At 42.6% G+C, this 20206-nt stretch overlaps 1 protein-coding gene across 2 annotated transcripts in view; it reads right to left on the bottom strand.

Moving 5' to 3' along the window:
• Positions 1 to 5908: 5908 nt before the first annotated feature.
• STRIP2 (striatin interacting protein 2) overlaps positions 5909 to 20206 on the bottom strand; it is a 57243-nt gene continuing 42945 nt past the window's right edge. Inside the window, exons 19-21 of one of the 2 annotated variants that reach the window (XM_006158809.3) lie at positions 14893 to 14997; positions 9458 to 9578; positions 5909 to 6715 (exon numbers count right to left, since the gene is read on the bottom strand). In XM_006158809.3, the coding sequence (XP_006158871.1) occupies positions 6465 to 6715; positions 9458 to 9578; positions 14893 to 14997 (477 nt within the window). In that variant the 3' untranslated portion in view covers positions 5909 to 6464. Of the gene's footprint in view, positions 6716 to 9457; positions 9663 to 14892; positions 14998 to 20206 lie in introns of both variants that reach the window. The other variant, XM_006158810.3, reaches the window with a different exon arrangement.

Here is a 20206-nt window from a genome sequence, read left to right as displayed (position 1 = left end):
ACGCAGCAACCAATTGGTGGTTGTAGAATTGCATCCCTCATTGTATGACCAATCAGCTTCCTACCCTGTGTATATAAGAATGTTCTCTGGCCCTCAATAAACGAGCGACTGCATACCATCTTGAGCTGTGACACTGTGTCGCTCCCGTGTTGTGACACTGCGCTGGTTCCAGACCTCCGCTCTCTCACTCAGGCACCCTGCTCGATTGTCCCGCGGGCCAGGACAAGACAGAAAGAGGGAAAGTGAAAAATCGCCCCCTGGGAGATGGCCATGCCACAGTTCCTTTTCCTCCATTCTCCTCCTGGGATTTTGGGCACGCACGCACAGCCCATGATGTGATTTTCAGGCCTATGGATCTGGGACACAAACCATGCAGTTGGCCATGTGGGATCCAACTGCCTTAACCACTACGCCACCAGCTGGCCTACGTTTCCTTTTATTGTTAAACTGCAATCACTTAAATGATCAGGTTAACTGAGAAAAAGGTAAACTATTTTGTTCGCTATTATTTTTTTGGTTGAGAGAAAATGAAGAAGGAGGTGGTGATTCTCAGGCAAGTATAGATACCTAAAATCATGTAGCCATTTTTATTCTAAAATGTATTTTTAATGTCTCTCATTGAAAAGCATCATGTAAAATATACATTGGTGTCAATCACATGTAAGGATAGTACTAACTGCTATAGAACCAATTAGGTACTTCACAAATGTTCATACTATTCTAAAATATTTTTATGGCTGGCCCCATAGTGCAGTGGTTAAGTGCTGTACAATGAGAGGTGGATCCCATATGGCCAACCGTGGTTCAAGTCTCAGACCTGGCAGCTTGAAAAACATGCCCAGGACTGTGTGCATGTGTGCCCAAAATTCTTACGAGGAGATGGAGGAAAGGGGATTCTGGGGAAAAAAAAAGTCTGACTCACAACAGTATTACAGGTGTGCACAGGAATTCTGAAATCATGGCAAGACTTTCTTTGCCTCTGCAAACCACCCTAAGCATATACATAGTGCTTTGCTTCCCAGAGAGCCAAAAGAGTGGCAAAGTTCACACTTCACCCTGCCTGGATGTTAAGGCGAGTACTTAGCTCAGCAATTACGGCATCAATATTGAGATCATAAGTTTGATTGTAATATGAACCACATCAATTTTGTTCCAGAACCACAGCAGCTGCATTTTTTTTTTTTTTGGTGTTTTTTGGTTTTGTCAGAGGGTGTGTGTGCTTCGCTATAGGGTTAGGACCAGCAGGTAACGTAATGGTTATGTTGCTATACTTCCAAGTAGTTAACCACGGTTTGAATCCTAGACCTGGCAGTCTAAAACTCACACAGGACGTGTGTGCGTGTGTGCCCAAGATCTCAAGAGAATGGAGGAGAAGGGATTGTGGCATGGCCATCCCCCGTAGGGGGTGATTTCTCACTTTGTCTTTCTGTCTCTTCGGCAAGCGCACATATCCTATAATGATCTCTCTCTAAAAATCAAAACAAACAAAAATTGCTATAGGGCTATGTATGTTTACTGGGGAGAAACAGAGAAGAGGGTGGAGTGAGAAAGAATCTCCCAGGTGGGATGCCCATACTATAAACCCTTCTCCTCCATTCTCCTCTTGGGATTTGGGCACACACGCATGCATGCACACACACCCAGTGCGTTTTTCAGTCTGCCCAGTATATGACTTGAACTGCAGAGTCGGCCATGTGGTATCCAGCTGTCTTAACCGCTATGCCACCTGCTGGTCTCTTATTTTTTTAAAAACAGCATGAATGATACTGACATAAAAACTGTATATAAAGTACTTGATGTTTTGATACATGTACACATTGTGAAATAGCCACAATTCAGCTAATTAACGTATCTTGTTGCTGTCTGCTATTTTGAGGTTTTTAAATTTCAAGATAAAAAAATACAGTATTGTGTCCAGCAGTTAGCGTAATGGCTATGTCGCTGGACTCCCATGTAGTCGACCACAGTTTGCATCCTGGACCCGGTGGCTTAAACTCATGCCGGGCGCGTGTGCATGCGTGACCAAGATCTCAAGAGGAGAACGGAGAAGGGATTGCGGCATGGCCATGCCCCCTGGTGGGGGGTGTGTGATTTCTCACTTTCTGTCTCTGTCTCTCTCTGTCTTTCTGGTGAGCGCATGCACCCTATAGCAAAAACCTCTCAAAAAAAAAAAATACTGTATCTAGACCAAGCGATTCTGGACTCTAGATCTCACATAATGACTGGAAAGACTTTCTGAGTCTTTCTTGAGGAGAGGATGTGTGTATTTTGCATCTAGGATAGAAGTAGGCATTCATGAGCAACTCACTTGCTCTACTGTAAGAGGATTAAAACACCCCACACTTGCCACCCTGTAGACAAGAGTGTGCTCATATTAAGTTGATCCATGTGAGCTGCTTTTGGCCAATGGAATCTGAACAATTTATTTATTTATTCAGAATTATTTTAAAATTCCACTTGTTATTATCATTTTTTAATTTGATCTGAGACAGAAAGAAAGGGAAAGTGAGAAAGCAAACTGCCAGGTCCGGACATCCATATGGGATCCAGCGCCTCCAACCACTACGCCACCTGCTGGCCTCCAGAATATGAACAACTTAACTCACACCATACCAATGAGGAGTTTTTTTTTGAGAGAGGTTTTTAGTATAGGGCACATATGCTCACTGGAGAGAGACAGAGAGACAGAAAATGAGAAATCACCCCCCAAGGGGGATGGCTACACCACAGTCCTGCCTCCTCCATTCTCCTCTCAGGATTTTGGGCATGCATGCACATGCGCCTGGTGTGAGTTTTAAGCTGCCAGATCCAGGACTTGAATGACGGTTGACTATATGGGAGTCCAGTGATGTAAACATGCCATTTGCTGGTCCCCAAACAGGACTTTTAAATGTGCTTTCCTGGTATGGTCTACATCTTGCTCTTGCCTTTCATTATGAAAATAGAATGTCTCAAGTAGCAGTTTGTCTATCACCTTAGTGCCAGATAAGATTTATAGAGCAGAAAAAAAAAAAAAAAGGACCAGCAGTTAGCGTAATGACTATGTCACTGGACTCCCATGTAGTCTATCGTGGTTCAAGTTCTGGACCGCTTAAACTCAACTCACACTGGGTGCATGTGCGTGTGTGCCCAAGATCCCGAGAGGAGAATGGAGGAGAAGGAATTGTAGTGTGGCCATACCCCTTGGGGGGATGATTTCTCGCTTTCTGTCTCTCTGTCTCTCTCTGTCTTGCCGAGAACATTTGCCCGTTAGAAAAAACCTCTCAAAAAAAAAAAAAAAAAAAAGATTTATAGAGCAGAGCCACTCTAGCAAGCTATCAAGTGGAGCTGCAGCTGACACCTGGAATCATGAACAAGAAACAAACATTTGTCAGCTGCCAAGATTTGGAGTTGTTGGTTGTATTATTGTATCCCCCCCGGGAATATGGTAGGGTAGACTAATGCATTTTGTATATTCATTCTCTATCATGTCTTTTCTTCCTATACCTGTTTCTGAAGTTCTTGTGCTGAAGAACTTAAGTTTATTTATTTCTTCCATGAGCAGGGGAGTACAGTACCCTCAACAGGATCTTTATGCCATGGTCCATCTCCAGCCCTAGTTAGCTCCAGATCATGGGTGCACATGTGCCTGGCATACTCAGGGAAGTCTCTGGATGTGAATCAGAGACCTTCCTATGTGGGTCAGCCTTGCAGAGTGTTGTGCTCTCCTGCTGTGCCACTGTCCAGCCCCAAGAATCTGAAGACCAAATTTCTGATTCCAGCTTTTCTTTCCTAATTAAAAAAATTTTTTATTAAAGTGCCTCAGTAGATGAACAGTGTTGTCAACAATCAGCACAAACTTCACTGAAATATTCACAAATAAAATAATCTATGTTATAAGTCACTCAAATAATGTTTTCTATATAATAACAGTAGCTACCATTGGAGGTTGGCTAATCTGAATTTAATCCTAACCACAGGCATGTTTTTTGTTGTTGTTGTTTTTGTTTTTTAAATAGAGATTTTGGTATAGAGCAATGTGCACTTGCTGGAGTGACAGAGACAGAATGCCGCAGTCCCTTCTCCTCCATTCTCCTCTCAGGATTTTGGGTATACACACACACACACCCAGTGTGAGTTTTAAGCTGCTGGGTCTGGGACTCAAACCATAGCTGAGTGCATGGGAGTCCAGCAATGTAACCATTACACCATTGGCTAGTCCCAGGCATGGGTTCTTAAACTTGGAGATTCAACCCAGTCACCTTAGCATCTAGAACTGGCTGTCGATACCTGAAAGCTAGTCCTGGCAAGTCAGTACAAAAAACAAACAGTGTGATTTGAAACTGATCACTTTTCCTTGGTACTTCAGTTTCTCTGTCTGCACTGAAAGAAGAGTTGTAAATAACAAAGTATAAAATGTATAAAATATTAAAGCTGATCATATTTCTGTGCTTCAGAAAGCATTCAGGTACATATTTTTAAAATGGCAACTTAATTGTTCTTGACACCAATTGAATATGATATGGCTTGAAAATAAATATATTGATAATTGTTTTTTCCTAGAACATTGTCCTTTCACTCAAATCACATCAAAATCATAATAGCTTGACCCAAGATTAATAAAATTCATAACATCTATGCTCAGTAAATTATTCTATTGCAGTGAGAACGTCTGTCCTCCTTAGGAGTAAGTTATTTTAAGAAGTTTCATTCATTACATACTTACATTCCTCATGACCTTTTTATAAAAACATGTCCTGCTACCATAAAGCACAAAGAGATAAATATCCCAGGTTTGCTTATTATTACATTTTGGCATAGTTCCTTTGGATAACGTCCGGGACTTTATCATGACCTCTGAAGGAGACCATAGCTGGACAAAGGGCAGAGTATACAAGCCAACTCTGACTAGATCTCCAGGCATAATGCAGACTGGAGCCACCATAAAAAGATTCGTAGTCTCTACTGGGCAGGAGGGAGGAAGGGAGAGGCATTTAAAGTAAAAAAAGCTTAAAGACATAAATGACATAATTGCAGAGGCAGAAAAGAAAATGATCCTGACCTAATCAGAAACTTTTCCAAAAACATAGTTCCTTTCAGGCACAATCTGCTGTTAAAGAGAAAGTTTGGAACTTTCACTCTTATAATACAATGAAACGTGCAATATTGCTATATCTCCACATGACACTTTGAAACTGCTATCTGTAAAAAGGAAAAAAAAATCATTAATCAGAGAAGAAAAATGGTAAGCAGTGATGCTCTTACTGTTCTTTTCAATTAAAAACTAAATCAATCACAAGCACAAACAGATACACCATTTCAATAAATGAAATCCCCTGTAGTCAACTTATCACTTTAAAAAAATGAACTGAATGAAAAGGATAATTTTCTGTGGTATATTCAGCCATTTTAAGACTAAAGTTGTTTCTTAAAAACATGAAACATTCTTAGAGAAAGCTTGATGATGGACCAGCAGTTAGAGTAATGGCCATGTTGCTGAACTCCCATGTAGCCGACCACAGTTCAAGTCCTGGACCTGCTGGCTTAAACTCATGCCAGGCGCGTGTGCATGCATGCCTAAGATCCCGAGAGGAGAATGGAGGAGAAGGGATTGTGGTGTGGCCATCCCCCCTGGGGGGTGATTTCTCGCTTTCTATCTCTCTATTTCTCTGGTGAGCGCACACACCCTATAGCAAAAACCTCTCAAAAAAAAAAAAAAAAAAAAGAGAAGGCCTGATGATTTCGTATTGGTTGTGGCTCTTTAAAAATACCAGAGCATTCCACGCCCTATACAGAGGTCATAAGGAAATAATTTGTACATAGATCTCACAGGAAGAAAGAAATAACTCTACACAGTACACTTTTCTATAACATGCAGAATCTAGGGAACAGTGAATCATCATCCTTCACAAAGAAGGTGCAGGTGCACTAAAATCATCTTAGAGCTAATGATTTTAGAAAGAGATGAGTGATGAAATTTAAAATACAGTCTTAATTTCAAAGCTGGTTTTGCCAAACTGTTGATAAGATCTAGGAATCCAGGATGAGTAAGATGAAAACTCTCCCTGCCTGATGACCTGCACCTCCCACCGTCTGTGATGAATGCCATAGGTCAAATGCCCTAACAAACTTCCTCCTCCTCTTGAGAACAGCAAAGCCTAGCCTGGTTCTAGGAGAGACTAGAGTGGAGAGAGGTCCCATCAAAGAGCCTTGTTTAGGACTGACCCACCAAGAGGTTTTCAAGGTCAATGGGACACCCAACTGACCCCAGGGCAAGTTGTTGAATTTGCTATGACTTGGGATATCAGCCTTGCACCACTTCTAGGCCTGACAGCCCCCAGAATAGCCCTGGACTATACTGGATGTCCTCAGGTTGGGTCAAGCACTCTCAGAGCTGACACAAAGGCTGAATGGGCAGGGTAGGCAGAGCACCATTTATTGGAGCCGACCTCCAACTACTAGACACTTTGTTGACAAGAGCTTGGTCAGTGATTCTGGAGCAGCTCCTCCCAACAGATGGGCTGTGAAAACACCTCTCTCTCCAGCCAGAGCTCATATGAGTAGTGGAAATCTTCCGGCAGATCCAACCTCTGCCCCAGCACACTCTGCAAGCAGTTATCCACAGGTGAAAATTCAGAGTCCTGCGGTCGGTCGTACCGGCGGCTGTTAAATGCCTCAATGTTGGCCCTCAAGGTGCATTCTTCTGCTTGGAAGTCCCATGGCCTGGCATCAATGTCTGTGTTGAGAAGAAATTTAAAAAAAAAAAAAAGGTACTCAACTCCAGATACTGTTCCTTTACCACAGAACGTGGTCTGGACTCCAAGAATAAAACTGCTTCGAATTCCTTTTCTTGAATAGAGCAATGTATAAAGCAAGTATATAGCATGCTGACCCTTTGGTTTAAAAAAATGCATGTTTAGGCCCAGCCGTGGTGGTGCAGATAGTGGGGCACCACTGCACAATACAGAAATCATCTGGGAGGCCTGGGTTAGGATCTTGATCCACTTGAACATGCCAGGCACACCCACACGTGTCTATGACCCTGGCTGAGAATCTGGGGGGAGGATAGTGACATGGGAAGACCCTACTGAGAATACCTGTTTCTCTCCCTCATGAAACAAATAAACTTAAAAATACTTCTGGGACCAGCAGATGGCATGATGGTTATGTCACCGGACTCCCATTTAGTCAACCATGGCCATGTGGAAGTCTAGCACCCCTAACCATCATGCCACCTACTGGCCCCCTGTTATTTCCCTTTCTTACTGGGTCCATGAGTTATGTTTTCCAAAAAGGTAATTACATTCCTTTTATTGAGCTTTCTCTAGAAGCTGGGAGTTTCCTGAATCACCAGTTCTCAAGGAATGAGGCAAGAGACATACCACAGGGAGAGTCAGAATGAATCAATTACTGAAGACTTCCTGACTCCTCCAATCTTCCCTGGCACATAAATCTATGTGTCAGTTTCTTTAAAAAAATTATTAGGTGAGGGGCTGGTAGGTGGCATGGCAGCTAAGGTGTTGTACTCCTACATGGCTGACCATGATTTGAGTGCCAGACCTGGTGGCTTGCTTTCTCACTTTCCCTCTCTCTAGTTAAAAAAAAAATAAAAAAATAAAAAAATAAATAATTATAAAAATATTGATCTTGTGAAGTGCAATTAATAAAGAATCTTTAAAAACGTATTAGGTGAAGTTTCCTGTGGCAGTATAAACAGAAAACAGATAATCTACTTTGTTCCTTTTCACTTAAATACTTATTTTAGGGTTAGAAAACAAATTCATAGGGACCAGCAGTTAGCGTAATGGCTATGTCGCTGAACTCCCATGTAGTTGACTGCGGTTCGAGTCCTGGACCCGGTGGCTTAAACTCAAGCCGGGCTCATGTGCATGCATGCGTGCCCAAGATCCCGAGAGGAGAATGGAGGAGAAGGGATTGCGGTGTGGTCATTCGCTCTGGGGGGGTGATTTCTTGCTTTCTATCTCTCTGTCTCTTTCTCTCTGGTGAGCGCACACGCCCAATAAGAAAACAAATTCACAGACTTCTAATGTTCCACACTCAGTGGTTTGTTATAGTGAAGTGCAGTGTGAATTCCGGCTCATATTGGCAGCAACAATAGATGTCTATTTACATAAAATATTTGCATGTTTTAAAAATTATAAGAATTGGGGGGCCTGGCAGGTGGCATGGTTGTTAAAGGTACTGGACTCCCACATGGCTGACTGTGGTTTGAGCCCCAGACATGGCGGCTTGCTTTCTCACTTTCCCTGTCTTCTGAATCTTCTCTCTCTCTCTTTCTCTCACTCTGTCCCTCTCCAGTCAAATTAAAATAAAGCAAATGAATAAATAAATTAAATTAAATAATTCTTTTAAAAAAAATTATAAGAATTTGGGACCAACAGATGGCATAATGGTTGTGTTGCTGGACTCCCATGTAGTTGACCATGTTTCAAGTCCTGGAGCCAATGGCTTAAAATTTATGCTGGGTACAAGTATGTGCCTATCCAAAAAATCCTGAGAGATGAATAGAGGAGAAGGAGTTGCAGCAATGCTCTCTTGCTTTCTGTCTCTCTGTCTCTCCAGCATATGCCCTACAGCAAAAATCTCTCTCTCTCCAAATAAATAAATAAATAAATAAATAATGAATTCCAAGAATTTGAGGCCAGCAGATGAAATGATGGTTAAGGAACTGGATTCCTACCTGGCCAGTCATAGTTCAAGTTCTGGATCTGGCAACTTGAAAATCATACAAGGCATATATGCATGTGTGCTCAGGATCCTGAGAGGAGAATAGAAAAGACATTATGGTGTGCCCCCCCCAAAGGGGTGATTTCTCACTTTTCCTCTCTCTGTCTCTTTCCAGCAGGCATTCACACCCTATAGTGAAAACCTTAAAAAAATTATAGCAATTTAAGTAAGTGTACTTTATGTCTTACAGTAGAAGTTGCATCCTGGCTTGTTATATGCCAACTATATGTTTGCCTTAGCTCTCTCAACTCTCTATTGCAGCATCTTCTTGAATTCAAGCAAGCTACTCATCCCAGCAAAGACAAGTCATTTAGTCACATTACCAAAAACTCTTTAAAAAATATTTTTTTCTTTAGTTTTGCTATAGGGTGTGTATGCATGCCAGGGAGAGAGAGAGAGAGAGAGAGAGAGAGAGAGAGAAATGAGAAATCATTCCCTAGGGGGATGGCCATGCCGCAATCTCTTTTCCTCCATTCTCCTGCATTTTTGAGACTGCATGCACATATGCCCGGCGTGAGTTTTAAGCTGCCAGGTCTAGCACTTGAACCGTGGTCGACCATGTGGGAGTTCAGCACCTTAACCACTACGCCATCTGCTTGTGTCAGTAATATATATATATTTTAACCAAGATATGTAACAATTCACACCAAAAGAATGGAGATAAATATTCATTTAGTTTTTATTTAAACCCCATCAAAACCCGAATGTCAACAACTCTGAGCGTACTCACCATTCCCATAAGCCCAGTCATCATTCATGCGGTGGCGCACTTTCTGGTAAATGGCTGACATGGTTTTCATGTTGCTTTTCCTCCACTGGCGCCCCAGGTACTTGGTCTGTATCTTTAGCAGCTTCAAAACATAAAGTTGCAGCATAGCCTGCTTGACTTTGAGGGCCCGCTTTAAGATTGGAGCAGATTTAAACACCACCAGCATCTGCCCATGGTGGAGTAAAAGAAGGCAAATAAAGATATAGCTTCTTGGGATTCACAGACAAATTAAGTTAAACATGGCTAGCCTCAGAATGTCCTGAGAAATACTGGGGACTCTATGGTCAGGGAACTTAGAGTTTGTCTTCAAAAGCACAGAGGAGTCCAGCTGTTGTGGCTCAGCAGTAATGTGAGTGGCCTGCAGTGTTGGAAGCCATATGGCAACACTAGTTCAAATCTTGGGTTGGTCTGAAAACATGCAGAGAACACACACTAGCACCCAAGGATCCTGGAGAACTGGGCAGCTGGAGAAAGGAGATTACACTGTGATGAGACCCTGCTGGGGGTGCTTTCTCTCCCTTATGTGCATGTTTTCCTATTATATATATATATATATATTTATATATACCCATCCCATTTCCATTGTTAGCAGTTTCTTTTGTATCTTCTAGGGATAATTCCATTTATCTTTTTTTTTTTAATTGCTAGAGGGCATGTGTACTCACCAGAGAAAGAGAGAGAACTACCCCCCACCCCCCTGTGGGGTATGGTTATGCTGTAATCCTTTTTCTTCTATTTTTTAATCTTGTCAGGATCTAGGCGCACATGCTCAGTATGTTTTTCAAGCCATTGGGGATCTAAACTGCAGTTGGCTACAAGTGATCTAACTCCTTATCCATAGGGCTTAAAGGCTGCACTGCAGGACTAGCCCTGGGGGATAATTCTATACATGCATATGTACTGCCTTTTTTTTTTTTTTGGAAGAGGTTTCTGCTATAGGGCCTGTACGCACCAGAAAGTGAGAAATCACCCCCCGGGAGGGATGCCATGTCAAGATCCCTTTTCCTCCATTCTCCTCTTGGGATCTTGGGTGCACACACACATGCACCTAGCGTGAGTTTAAGCCACCGGGTCTGGGACTTGAACTGGGGTCCACTACATGGGAGTCCAGCAACGTAGCCATTATGCCACCTGCGAGTCTCGCCTTTTTTTAAAAAAAAAAAACTTTTTAAATTGGGCCAGCAGGTGGTGTGGTGGTTGAGGGCACTGGACTCCCACATGGCCGACTGTAATTCGAGTCCTGAACCTGGTTTGCTTTCTCACTTTCCCTCTCTTTCTCACTCTGTCCCTCTCTGGTGAAATTAAAATAAATAAATAAATAAGTAAATAAAGTTAAATTTTAAAAGAAGTTAAATTTTAAAATTCAGAGTGAGAGAGACAGAGAGAGAGGAAAAGTGAGAAAGCAAACCAGGTTCAGGACTCGAATTACAGTCGGCCATGTGGGAATCCAGCACCCTCAACCACCCTGCCACCTGCCAGCCCCTCCACCCCTTTATTTTTTAACACAAATGATAACCTGCTATATGTCTTATCACACTGTTCCAAATTTTACTTAAAAAAATTTTTTTTTGAGAGGTTTTTGCTATAGGGCATGTGTGCTCACCGGAAAGACAGAGAGACAGAGAGACAGAAAGTGAGATATCATCCCCCCGAGGGGGATGGCCACTGCTGCAATCCTTTTTCCTCTACTCTCCTCTTGGAATCTTGGGCATGCATGCATGCACACACAACCTGGCGTGAGTTAAGCTACCAGGTCCAGGACTTGAACCTCAGTCAACTCTAAGGGAGTCTAGCGACATAGCCATTATGCCAACTGCTGGTCCCTTAAAAAATATTTTTTAAGCACTCTGGGCATGTGAGCTTGCCAGAGAGAGAAAGAGAGAAAAGGAGAGATTTCTCCTCTTGCCAAGATTTTGGGCACCAAAATACACATGCATCCTGGAGTCTTTCTGAAGTTACCAGGGCTGGGATTCAAACTACGATCAGCCACATGGGATCTGGCTTCCAATACACAGCACTTAATCACTATGTATGGGCTGGCCCCTATCTTGCTTTTTATTTTTCAACTTATCTTGAAAATTGGGGCCAGCAGGTAACGTGGTGGTTAAAGGCGCTGGACTCCCACATGGCCGATAACAGTTCAAGTCTTAGACCTGGTGACTTGCTCTCTCTCTCTGTCCCTCTCTGGTCAAATTAAAGTAAAATAAATAAATAAGTAAAGTCAAATAAAATAATTAAAAAAAATTTTTTTTTTGAGAGTTTTTTGCTATAGGGTGCATGTGCTCGCCAGAGAGACAGAGAAAGACATAGAGACAGAAAGCGAGAAATCACCCCCCAGGGGGGATGGCCACGCCACAATCCCTTCTCCATTCTCCTCTCGGGATCTTGGGCACACACGCACAAGTGCCCGGCGTGAGTTCTAAGCCACTGGGTCCGGGACGTGAACTGCGGTCGACTACGTGGGAGTCCAGTGACATAGCCATTACGCTAACTGCTGATTCCCAATAATTTTTTAAAAATTTATAAAAAAATTTTAAAAAAGAAAACTATTCCTTATCAGTACAAAACTGCCTCATTCTTTTAAATGGTTGTACAGTATTCTATTATAAGGACATACCATTATTTATTTAACCAGCTGGTCCTATACTAATTGGCATTGAGGTTATTTCCGAACTTCCATTATGACAAATAATGTAGTGAATAATCGTAGGATGTGTGACTTAACCTGAACATTGCTAACTTTCCTATCATAGCTGCCCTGAGAGAGAGTTTCTGTTTAGCTCCCTGAAAAGAAATGAACTGTGAATAATCATCTTATATACAATAAGTACCTAGAAGTAGGAGGTGCTATCTCTTCTGTAGCATTCAGTGTCTGTCTACAGAGCTTGCAAAGCAAGCTGTCCACAAATATTAGTGATTAAAAAATTTAGTGAAATGGACACGTCCATGATCTGAAGCCCCACTCACCATGGTCCTGGAGTGCTTCCATTTGGTCAACTTATTGAGCAGCCTCAGGAGGTTGATGCAAGAAAAAAGGTTCCTCCAACAGAACTGGTTGTTGTCCCCAGCCTCCTGTAATAAGAAATCACCATCAGTGTCTCCCACGAGGCTTTCACTCCCACAGAAACCCGGAAATGACTGTTGAATAGCTTAGGTGAGGCCTCCTGCTTTGAGATACCACCTTCTCACATCTTGTTCTCTACACAGAGAAAGCACACAAAATCTTTCATTTGAAAACCCATCTAATTGCCACTCCTGGAAGACTCTACCTAGAGCAAGCATTGATTAGAAACATGATATATGAACATAGGAATTATTTTTTCTTTTTTTTGCTATAGGGTATGTGTGTTCACCGGAGACAGAGGAGGGAAAGGAGTGAGAAATCACTTCTCCAGAGGAAATGGCAATGCCACAATCCCTTCTTCTCCATTCTCCTCTTGGGATTTTGGGCATGCACAGAAATGTCCTTGGCATGTTTTACAAGTCACTGAGTCTAGGACTTGAGCATGCAGTTGGCCATGTGGGGTTTAGCTGCCTTAACTACCATGCCGTTGAGTGTAGGGATTTGACTCAAGTAAGATTTCTTTTTTTTTTTTTTTTTGAGAGATTTTCACTGTAGGGCGCGTGCGCTCGCCAGACAGACAGAGAGAGACATAGAGACAGAAAGCGAGAAATCACCCCCCAGGGGGGATGGTCACGCCGCAATCCCTTCTGTCCCTCTCTGGTGAAATTAAAATAAATAAATAAATAAGTAAATAAAGTTAAATTTTAAAAGAAGTTAAATTTTAAAATTCAGAGTGAGAGAGACAGAGAGAGAGGAAAAGTGAGAAAGCAAACCAGGTTCAGGACTCGAATTACAGTCGGCCATGTGGGAATCCAGCACCCTCAACCACCCTGCCACCTGCCAGCCCCTCCACCCCTTTATTTTTTAACACAAATGATAACCTGCTATATGTCTTATCACACTGTTCCAAATTTTACTTAAAAAAATTTTTTTTTGAGAGGTTTTTGCTATAGGGCATGTGTGCTCACCGGAAAGACAGAGAGACAGAGAGACAGAAAGTGAGATATCATCCCCCCGAGGGGGATGGCCACTGCTGCAATCCTTTTTCCTCTACTCTCCTCTTGGAATCTTGGGCATGCATGCATGCACACACAACCTGGCGTGAGTTAAGCTACCAGGTCCAGGACTTGAACCTCAGTCAACTCTAAGGGAGTCTAGCGACATAGCCATTATGCCAACTGCTGGTCCCTTAAAAAATATTTTTTAAGCACTCTGGGCATGTGAGCTTGCCAGAGAGAGAAAGAGAGAAAAGGAGAGATTTCTCCTCTTGCCAAGATTTTGGGCACCAAAATACACATGCATCCTGGAGTCTTTCTGAAGTTACCAGGGCTGGGATTCAAACTACGATCAGCCACATGGGATCTGGCTTCCAATACACAGCACTTAATCACTATGTATGGGCTGGCCCCTATCTTGCTTTTTATTTTTCAACTTATCTTGAAAATTGGGGCCAGCAGGTAACGTGGTGGTTAAAGGCGCTGGACTCCCACATGGCCGATAACAGTTCAAGTCTTAGACCTGGTGACTTGCTCTCTCTCTCTGTCCCTCTCTGGTCAAATTAAAGTAAAATAAATAAATAAGTAAAGTCAAATAAAATAATTAAAAAAAATTTTTTTTTTGAGAGTTTTTTGCTATAGGGTGCATGTGCTCGCCAGAGAGACAGAGAAAGACATAGAGACAGAAAGCGAGAAATCACCCCCCAGGGGGGATGGCCACGCCACAATCCCTTCTCCATTCTCCTCTCGGGATCTTGGGCACACACGCACAAGTGCCCGGCGTGAGTTCTAAGCCACTGGGTCCGGGACGTGAACTGCGGTCGACTACGTGGGAGTCCAGTGACATAGCCATTACGCTAACTGCTGATTCCCAATAATTTTTTAAAAATTTATAAAAAAATTTTAAAAAAGAAAACTATTCCTTATCAGTACAAAACTGCCTCATTCTTTTAAATGGTTGTACAGTATTCTATTATAAGGACATACCATTATTTATTTAACCAGCTGGTCCTATACTAATTGGCATTGAGGTTATTTCCGAACTTCCATTATGACAAATAATGTAGTGAATAATCGTAGGATGTGTGACTTAACCTGAACATTGCTAACTTTCCTATCATAGCTGCCCTGAGAGAGAGTTTCTGTTTAGCTCCCTGAAAAGAAATGAACTGTGAATAATCATCTTATATACAATAAGTACCTAGAAGTAGGAGGTGCTATCTCTTCTGTAGCATTCAGTGTCTGTCTACAGAGCTTGCAAAGCAAGCTGTCCACAAATATTAGTGATTAAAAAATTTAGTGAAATGGACACGTCCATGATCTGAAGCCCCACTCACCATGGTCCTGGAGTGCTTCCATTTGGTCAACTTATTGAGCAGCCTCAGGAGGTTGATGCAAGAAAAAAGGTTCCTCCAACAGAACTGGTTGTTGTCCCCAGCCTCCTGTAATAAGAAATCACCATCAGTGTCTCCCACGAGGCTTTCACTCCCACAGAAACCCGGAAATGACTGTTGAATAGCTTAGGTGAGGCCTCCTGCTTTGAGATACCACCTTCTCACATCTTGTTCTCTACACAGAGAAAGCACACAAAATCTTTCATTTGAAAACCCATCTAATTGCCACTCCTGGAAGACTCTACCTAGAGCAAGCATTGATTAGAAACATGATATATGAACATAGGAATTATTTTTTCTTTTTTTTGCTATAGGGTATGTGTGTTCACCGGAGACAGAGGAGGGAAAGGAGTGAGAAATCACTTCTCCAGAGGAAATGGCAATGCCACAATCCCTTCTTCTCCATTCTCCTCTTGGGATTTTGGGCATGCACAGAAATGTCCTTGGCATGTTTTACAAGTCACTGAGTCTAGGACTTGAGCATGCAGTTGGCCATGTGGGGTTTAGCTGCCTTAACTACCATGCCGTTGAGTGTAGGGATTTGACTCAAGTAAGATTTCTTTTTTTTTTTTTTTTTGAGAGATTTTCACTGTAGGGCGCGTGCGCTCGCCAGACAGACAGAGAGAGACATAGAGACAGAAAGCGAGAAATCACCCCCCAGGGGGGATGGTCACGCCGCAATCCCTTCTCCTCCATTCTCCTCTCGGGATCTTGGGCACGCACGCACACGCGCCCAGCGTGAGTTTTAAGCCACCGGGTCCAGGACACAAACCGCGGTTGACTAGTGGGAGTCCAGCGACATAGCCATTATGCTAACTGCTGGTTCCCTCAAGTAAGATTTCTTGTGCTTTAGGATCGGAAAAGAAATCACAGAATTTTACCCTCATACACTTTACACTTACATAAGCTATGTTTGTAATTAATGGAAGTTAGATTTTGCTGGTAGATTTGGAACTATATTGGATAGATCTGACATGCTTTATGGTTTAAATTTTTTTTTTTTATCAGTCCCTGCCCTCATTTATCAAACCATATTGCAGTCAGATGTTTAATTCTGCAACATGGAAAGAAAAATGGCAGATGGTTCATTCTAATCAGGTATTTTTCTTATATTTTTCTTGATAACTTGTGAACACCTATCCAGATATAACAGATGGATGTCAGATTAGAAACAGAGAATCTACTCATGGAAGTATTTTTCAGAAACAAAAATTAGAGTCTTTATGTAATTCCGGGATCTGCAAATAGATACTGGCTTTGGAAGCAATATAAATCAATGAGTATGCCTGATGGCCAAACTGACACATTGGAAATCCCTCCCATCTGTAATGTGATAGGAAAAAGTAGGAGTAGGAGATGTGGATAAGTGGACTACTATCTGGTGAATGAAAAATTACCTCTTCCTCCCTCAAATTCATCTGAAGTGAGCAAGACAAGCAATATCTAATATGGAATGAACATAAGGGTATTAGGTTTTCCTACTATCTAGGGCCAAAAAGTTTTAGGGAAACTTTTAGAAATATTATTTAGAAATAATCTCCTCCTTCCTATGGCAAATGTTCAATATCACGCCTAGAATGAATACTAGGAGAACCATCTGCCTGCTTCTAAGGGAAGTTGCCAGGGAGGTTCGACCCTAGTGCATCAGCTAGCCTGCCTTGCCTAAAGATCAAGTTCTACAGACACTGTATCTTATGTGGCTAACAGAAACAGGCAGGTCTTAAGAATTTTTTTCAATATATAAACTTCTCTTTTAGAATTACTTTATTTAATTTCATTTATTATTATTAATTTTTTCATTTGACCAGAGAGCAACAGAGAGAGACACACAGAGAGAGAGGGAAGGTGAGAAAGCAAGCCACTAGGTCCGGGACTCAAATCACATTCGGCAATGTGGGAATTCAGCACCCTTAACCACCACCTGCTGGCCCCTTAGGCTTTAATTTTTTTTTTTTGGAGAGGTTTTTGCTATAGGGTGCATGTGCTCGCCAGAAAGACAGAGACAGAAAGTGAGAAATCACCCCCCAGGGAGATGGCCACACTGCAATCCCTTCTCCTCCATTCTCCTCTCAGGATCCTGGGCACACACGCACATGTGCCTGATGTGAGTTTAAGCCACCGGGTCCAGGACTCGAACCATGGTCGACTACATGGAAATCCAGTGACATAGCCATTATGCTAACTGCTGGTCCCAGGCCTTAAAAATTTTTAAGAAACAGGGAAACACCAAAGTTTGTTTTGTTTTGCTCTAGGATGCATGAGCTTGCCAGTGAGCGAGTAAGTGAAAGAGAGATAGAAAGAGAAATTCCCTCAGGGTGGATGGCCAAGCCTCTCAATCACTTCTCTATTCTCTCAGGATTTTGGACATGCATGCAGACATGCCCAGCAAGCTTTTCAATCTGCTGGATCCAGGACTCGAATCACACAGTTGGCCAAGTGGGACCCGATACCTTAACCAATACACCACCTGCTAGCTCCAGAAACATGAAAGCTTTTAATGCAGGTAAGTGGATCGTGGCTGTCTTTTCCTCAGAGCTGTCTCAAGAATCCCAGGAAAGTCACTCCAGTTCCCTCCTTGCAAATCATCTCAGCCCCCATGGCAGCTCTCCTCTTCTCTGGTAACACTTCACAAGGTGACTGTAATGAGCCCACATCTCACATCACCAGATGCTGCCTGCAGCTGGCACTAGAAGCATGCATGTTGCTGAGTGGCTCTATCAGGACAGCTGAGCTTGTCTCCTTTGCTTGCAGCAGCAGGCTCTACTGGTCCCTGTCTTGTTCCAACCCAGGAAATGATCATTCTCCCAAACAGATCTTTAGCTCCTTGGATACCTTTACAAATTTGCCACATCTGAGGGTTCTTTCCTCCTAAAGGGCATGTGCACTTGCCAGAGAAAAAAGGAGAGAAGACATCCGCCAATGGGGTGTGGTCATGCTGCGATCCCTTTTCTTCCATGTCTCTGTCCTGTAGGAATATTGAGCACACACGCAAATGCATGTGTTTTCCAAGCCACTGGGATCTGGATTCAAACCAGTTGGCCATGTGGGATCCAGCTCCCTTAAACACTGTGTTACTAGGCCAGCCCTTTCTTTATGTTCATTTAAGGCAGGTCACCTTTCTCCGTTTCTCTTTTTATTCTTTTCTGGCTGGATCCAGCACATTAAGATGTAAACCTCTCTTACGTCTGTGGAGATATATTTTGTGAACAGTAGCACACAGTCACATCCTCTTGTTCCTGGTACTTCATGCTAGCCAAAGAAAGGCTTCACTTGTTTCCTATCAGCTAAAGTTTAAAAAGGCAGCATTTGCCCATGTCCCACTGTCACCAATAGATAGTTGTTTGCAGTACACATTGGGTCTAGACATTCAATTCACAGATCACATCCTGCTTTCTCAGAGCTTCTCCAAGGCATCGGAAGGCTCTGTTCTTACAGACCTATCCATAGTCCAGCTGAGTGAGTCAAGCTAAATAAAAACACAGACTGTGCTGATAATGTAGAAAACTAACTCAGATGACTAAGAGAATAGAGTGTCTTTCTCTTGGACTGAGGAAATCAGGTTGAGTAGAATCTGAGCACCAGAAAAGACTTAGCTATTATAATCTAATTCTGTCGTCCATAGAACAAAAACTGAGCCCCTGTGAGGGGGAAGGGCTTGCCCAGGTCACACATTAAGTTCCAATCACCAGTATGCATCAAACTCAAAGACTTTGTCCTTGTTTATTGTTCATTTCCTCACTGTACCTCTGGAATCCTAGATGCAGAAGGTGATTCATCAAAGAAACTTTGGTTTGAGCCCCAGTTTTCTGAGACTCTTTTTTTTTTTTTTTTTTGGAGAGGTTTTCGCTATAGGGCGCGTGCACTCACCAGACAGACAGAGAGAGACACAGAGACAGAAAGCGAGAAATCACCCCCTAGGGGGGATGGTCACGCCGCAATCCCTTCTCCTCCATTCTCCTCTCGGGATCTTGGGCACGCACGCACACGCGCCCGGCGTGAGTTTTAAGCCACCAGGTCCAGGACGCAAACCGCGGTCAACTACATGGGAGTCCAGCAACATAGTCATTACGCTAACTGCTGGTTCCCAGTTTTCTGAGCCTCTTGAAGACCTAATGGTAGAGAAGTCTTTTCTTGTATCCTACTGTAATTCCTACTTCATACCAGCAGAAGATAACACTTTCCAGGAAGACAATAGTAACAAAAAATAGTATCCCAAAAGGAAATTGGAGGAGAAGGGATTGTGGCATGGTCATCCCCCGGGAGTTGCTTTCTCACTTCCTTTCTCTCTCTACCACAAACACATGTGTCCTATACCAAATTAAAAAACACAAATATATTTTAAAAATAGTGAGGTTTCCTGCTTTAAAGTAGAATATTTGACTGAGATTAGTCAGTCTAAGATCCTGTTGAGCCCTTAAAGAAGAACTGCTAAGTGTGAAATCTAATGTGTCTCAAACCTCAACAGCTTCCTGAGGCCTCTGACTCTAACTTTCAAATTGCAAACCAGCTCCACACTGGGACATCAAGATTATTAACACGTGGGTCAGATGATGGTACAGTGTAAAATACAATGCTCTGTGAGGCTAACCCACATGGGAAGTTGTTGGTTCACATCTGGAGATTTCCCTGAACATGCTGGGTACACGTGTGCCTAAGATCCGCGCTGGCTGAAGTAGGGGTTAGATCATGGCATCAAGGCTCTGTCAGGGATGCTTTATCTCTCTTTCACTCATGGAATAAATAAATAAACTTTAAAGATTATTAATAAGGATAGATAAAAAGATCTGGTATAAAAATTTAAGTGCTACGAACATACGAAGTTATCTGGACATAAACCCAAATCTGAGCAATTTTATAATGACCTACTTTTTAAAAATTAACTTAATTTCTGGTACTGAAAGGAAATGCCAAACATTTCTTTGCAAATGGCTAGTCCTGCAAATTCTGATCCACTGCTAACTCTACCCAGCTACAAGGCTTTAAATATCCCTTTACGGCTCCATGTCTTTCCCCATCAGTAAAGGGTGGGATTGGGCAAGACACAGACAGTGAAGCTTCCAGCTCTGACACTCCACAATTCCATAAACACCACTTTCTCCTTATTTACTTCATCTTTAATCTATAGGACAGCTTGAGCACCCATGTTGTTCAAAATATGCCTTCCTTTTTATGTGATATTACTGTTATTAAATTACATGCTGCAGCGGGGGCTCCCACCCCCCAGCGCAGCCGCGCGCCGGGAACGGCCTGGCGCTCC

Source organism: Tupaia chinensis, unplaced genomic scaffold, assembly GCF_000334495.1.
Source record: "Tupaia chinensis unplaced genomic scaffold, TupChi_1.0 Scaffold000610_1, whole genome shotgun sequence".
In the NCBI taxonomy this organism is placed as follows: Eukaryota; Metazoa; Chordata; class Mammalia; order Scandentia; family Tupaiidae; genus Tupaia; species Tupaia belangeri.
The sequence above is the reverse complement of the archived record's forward strand: the minus strand, read 5'-3'. Positions and strand labels throughout refer to the sequence as shown.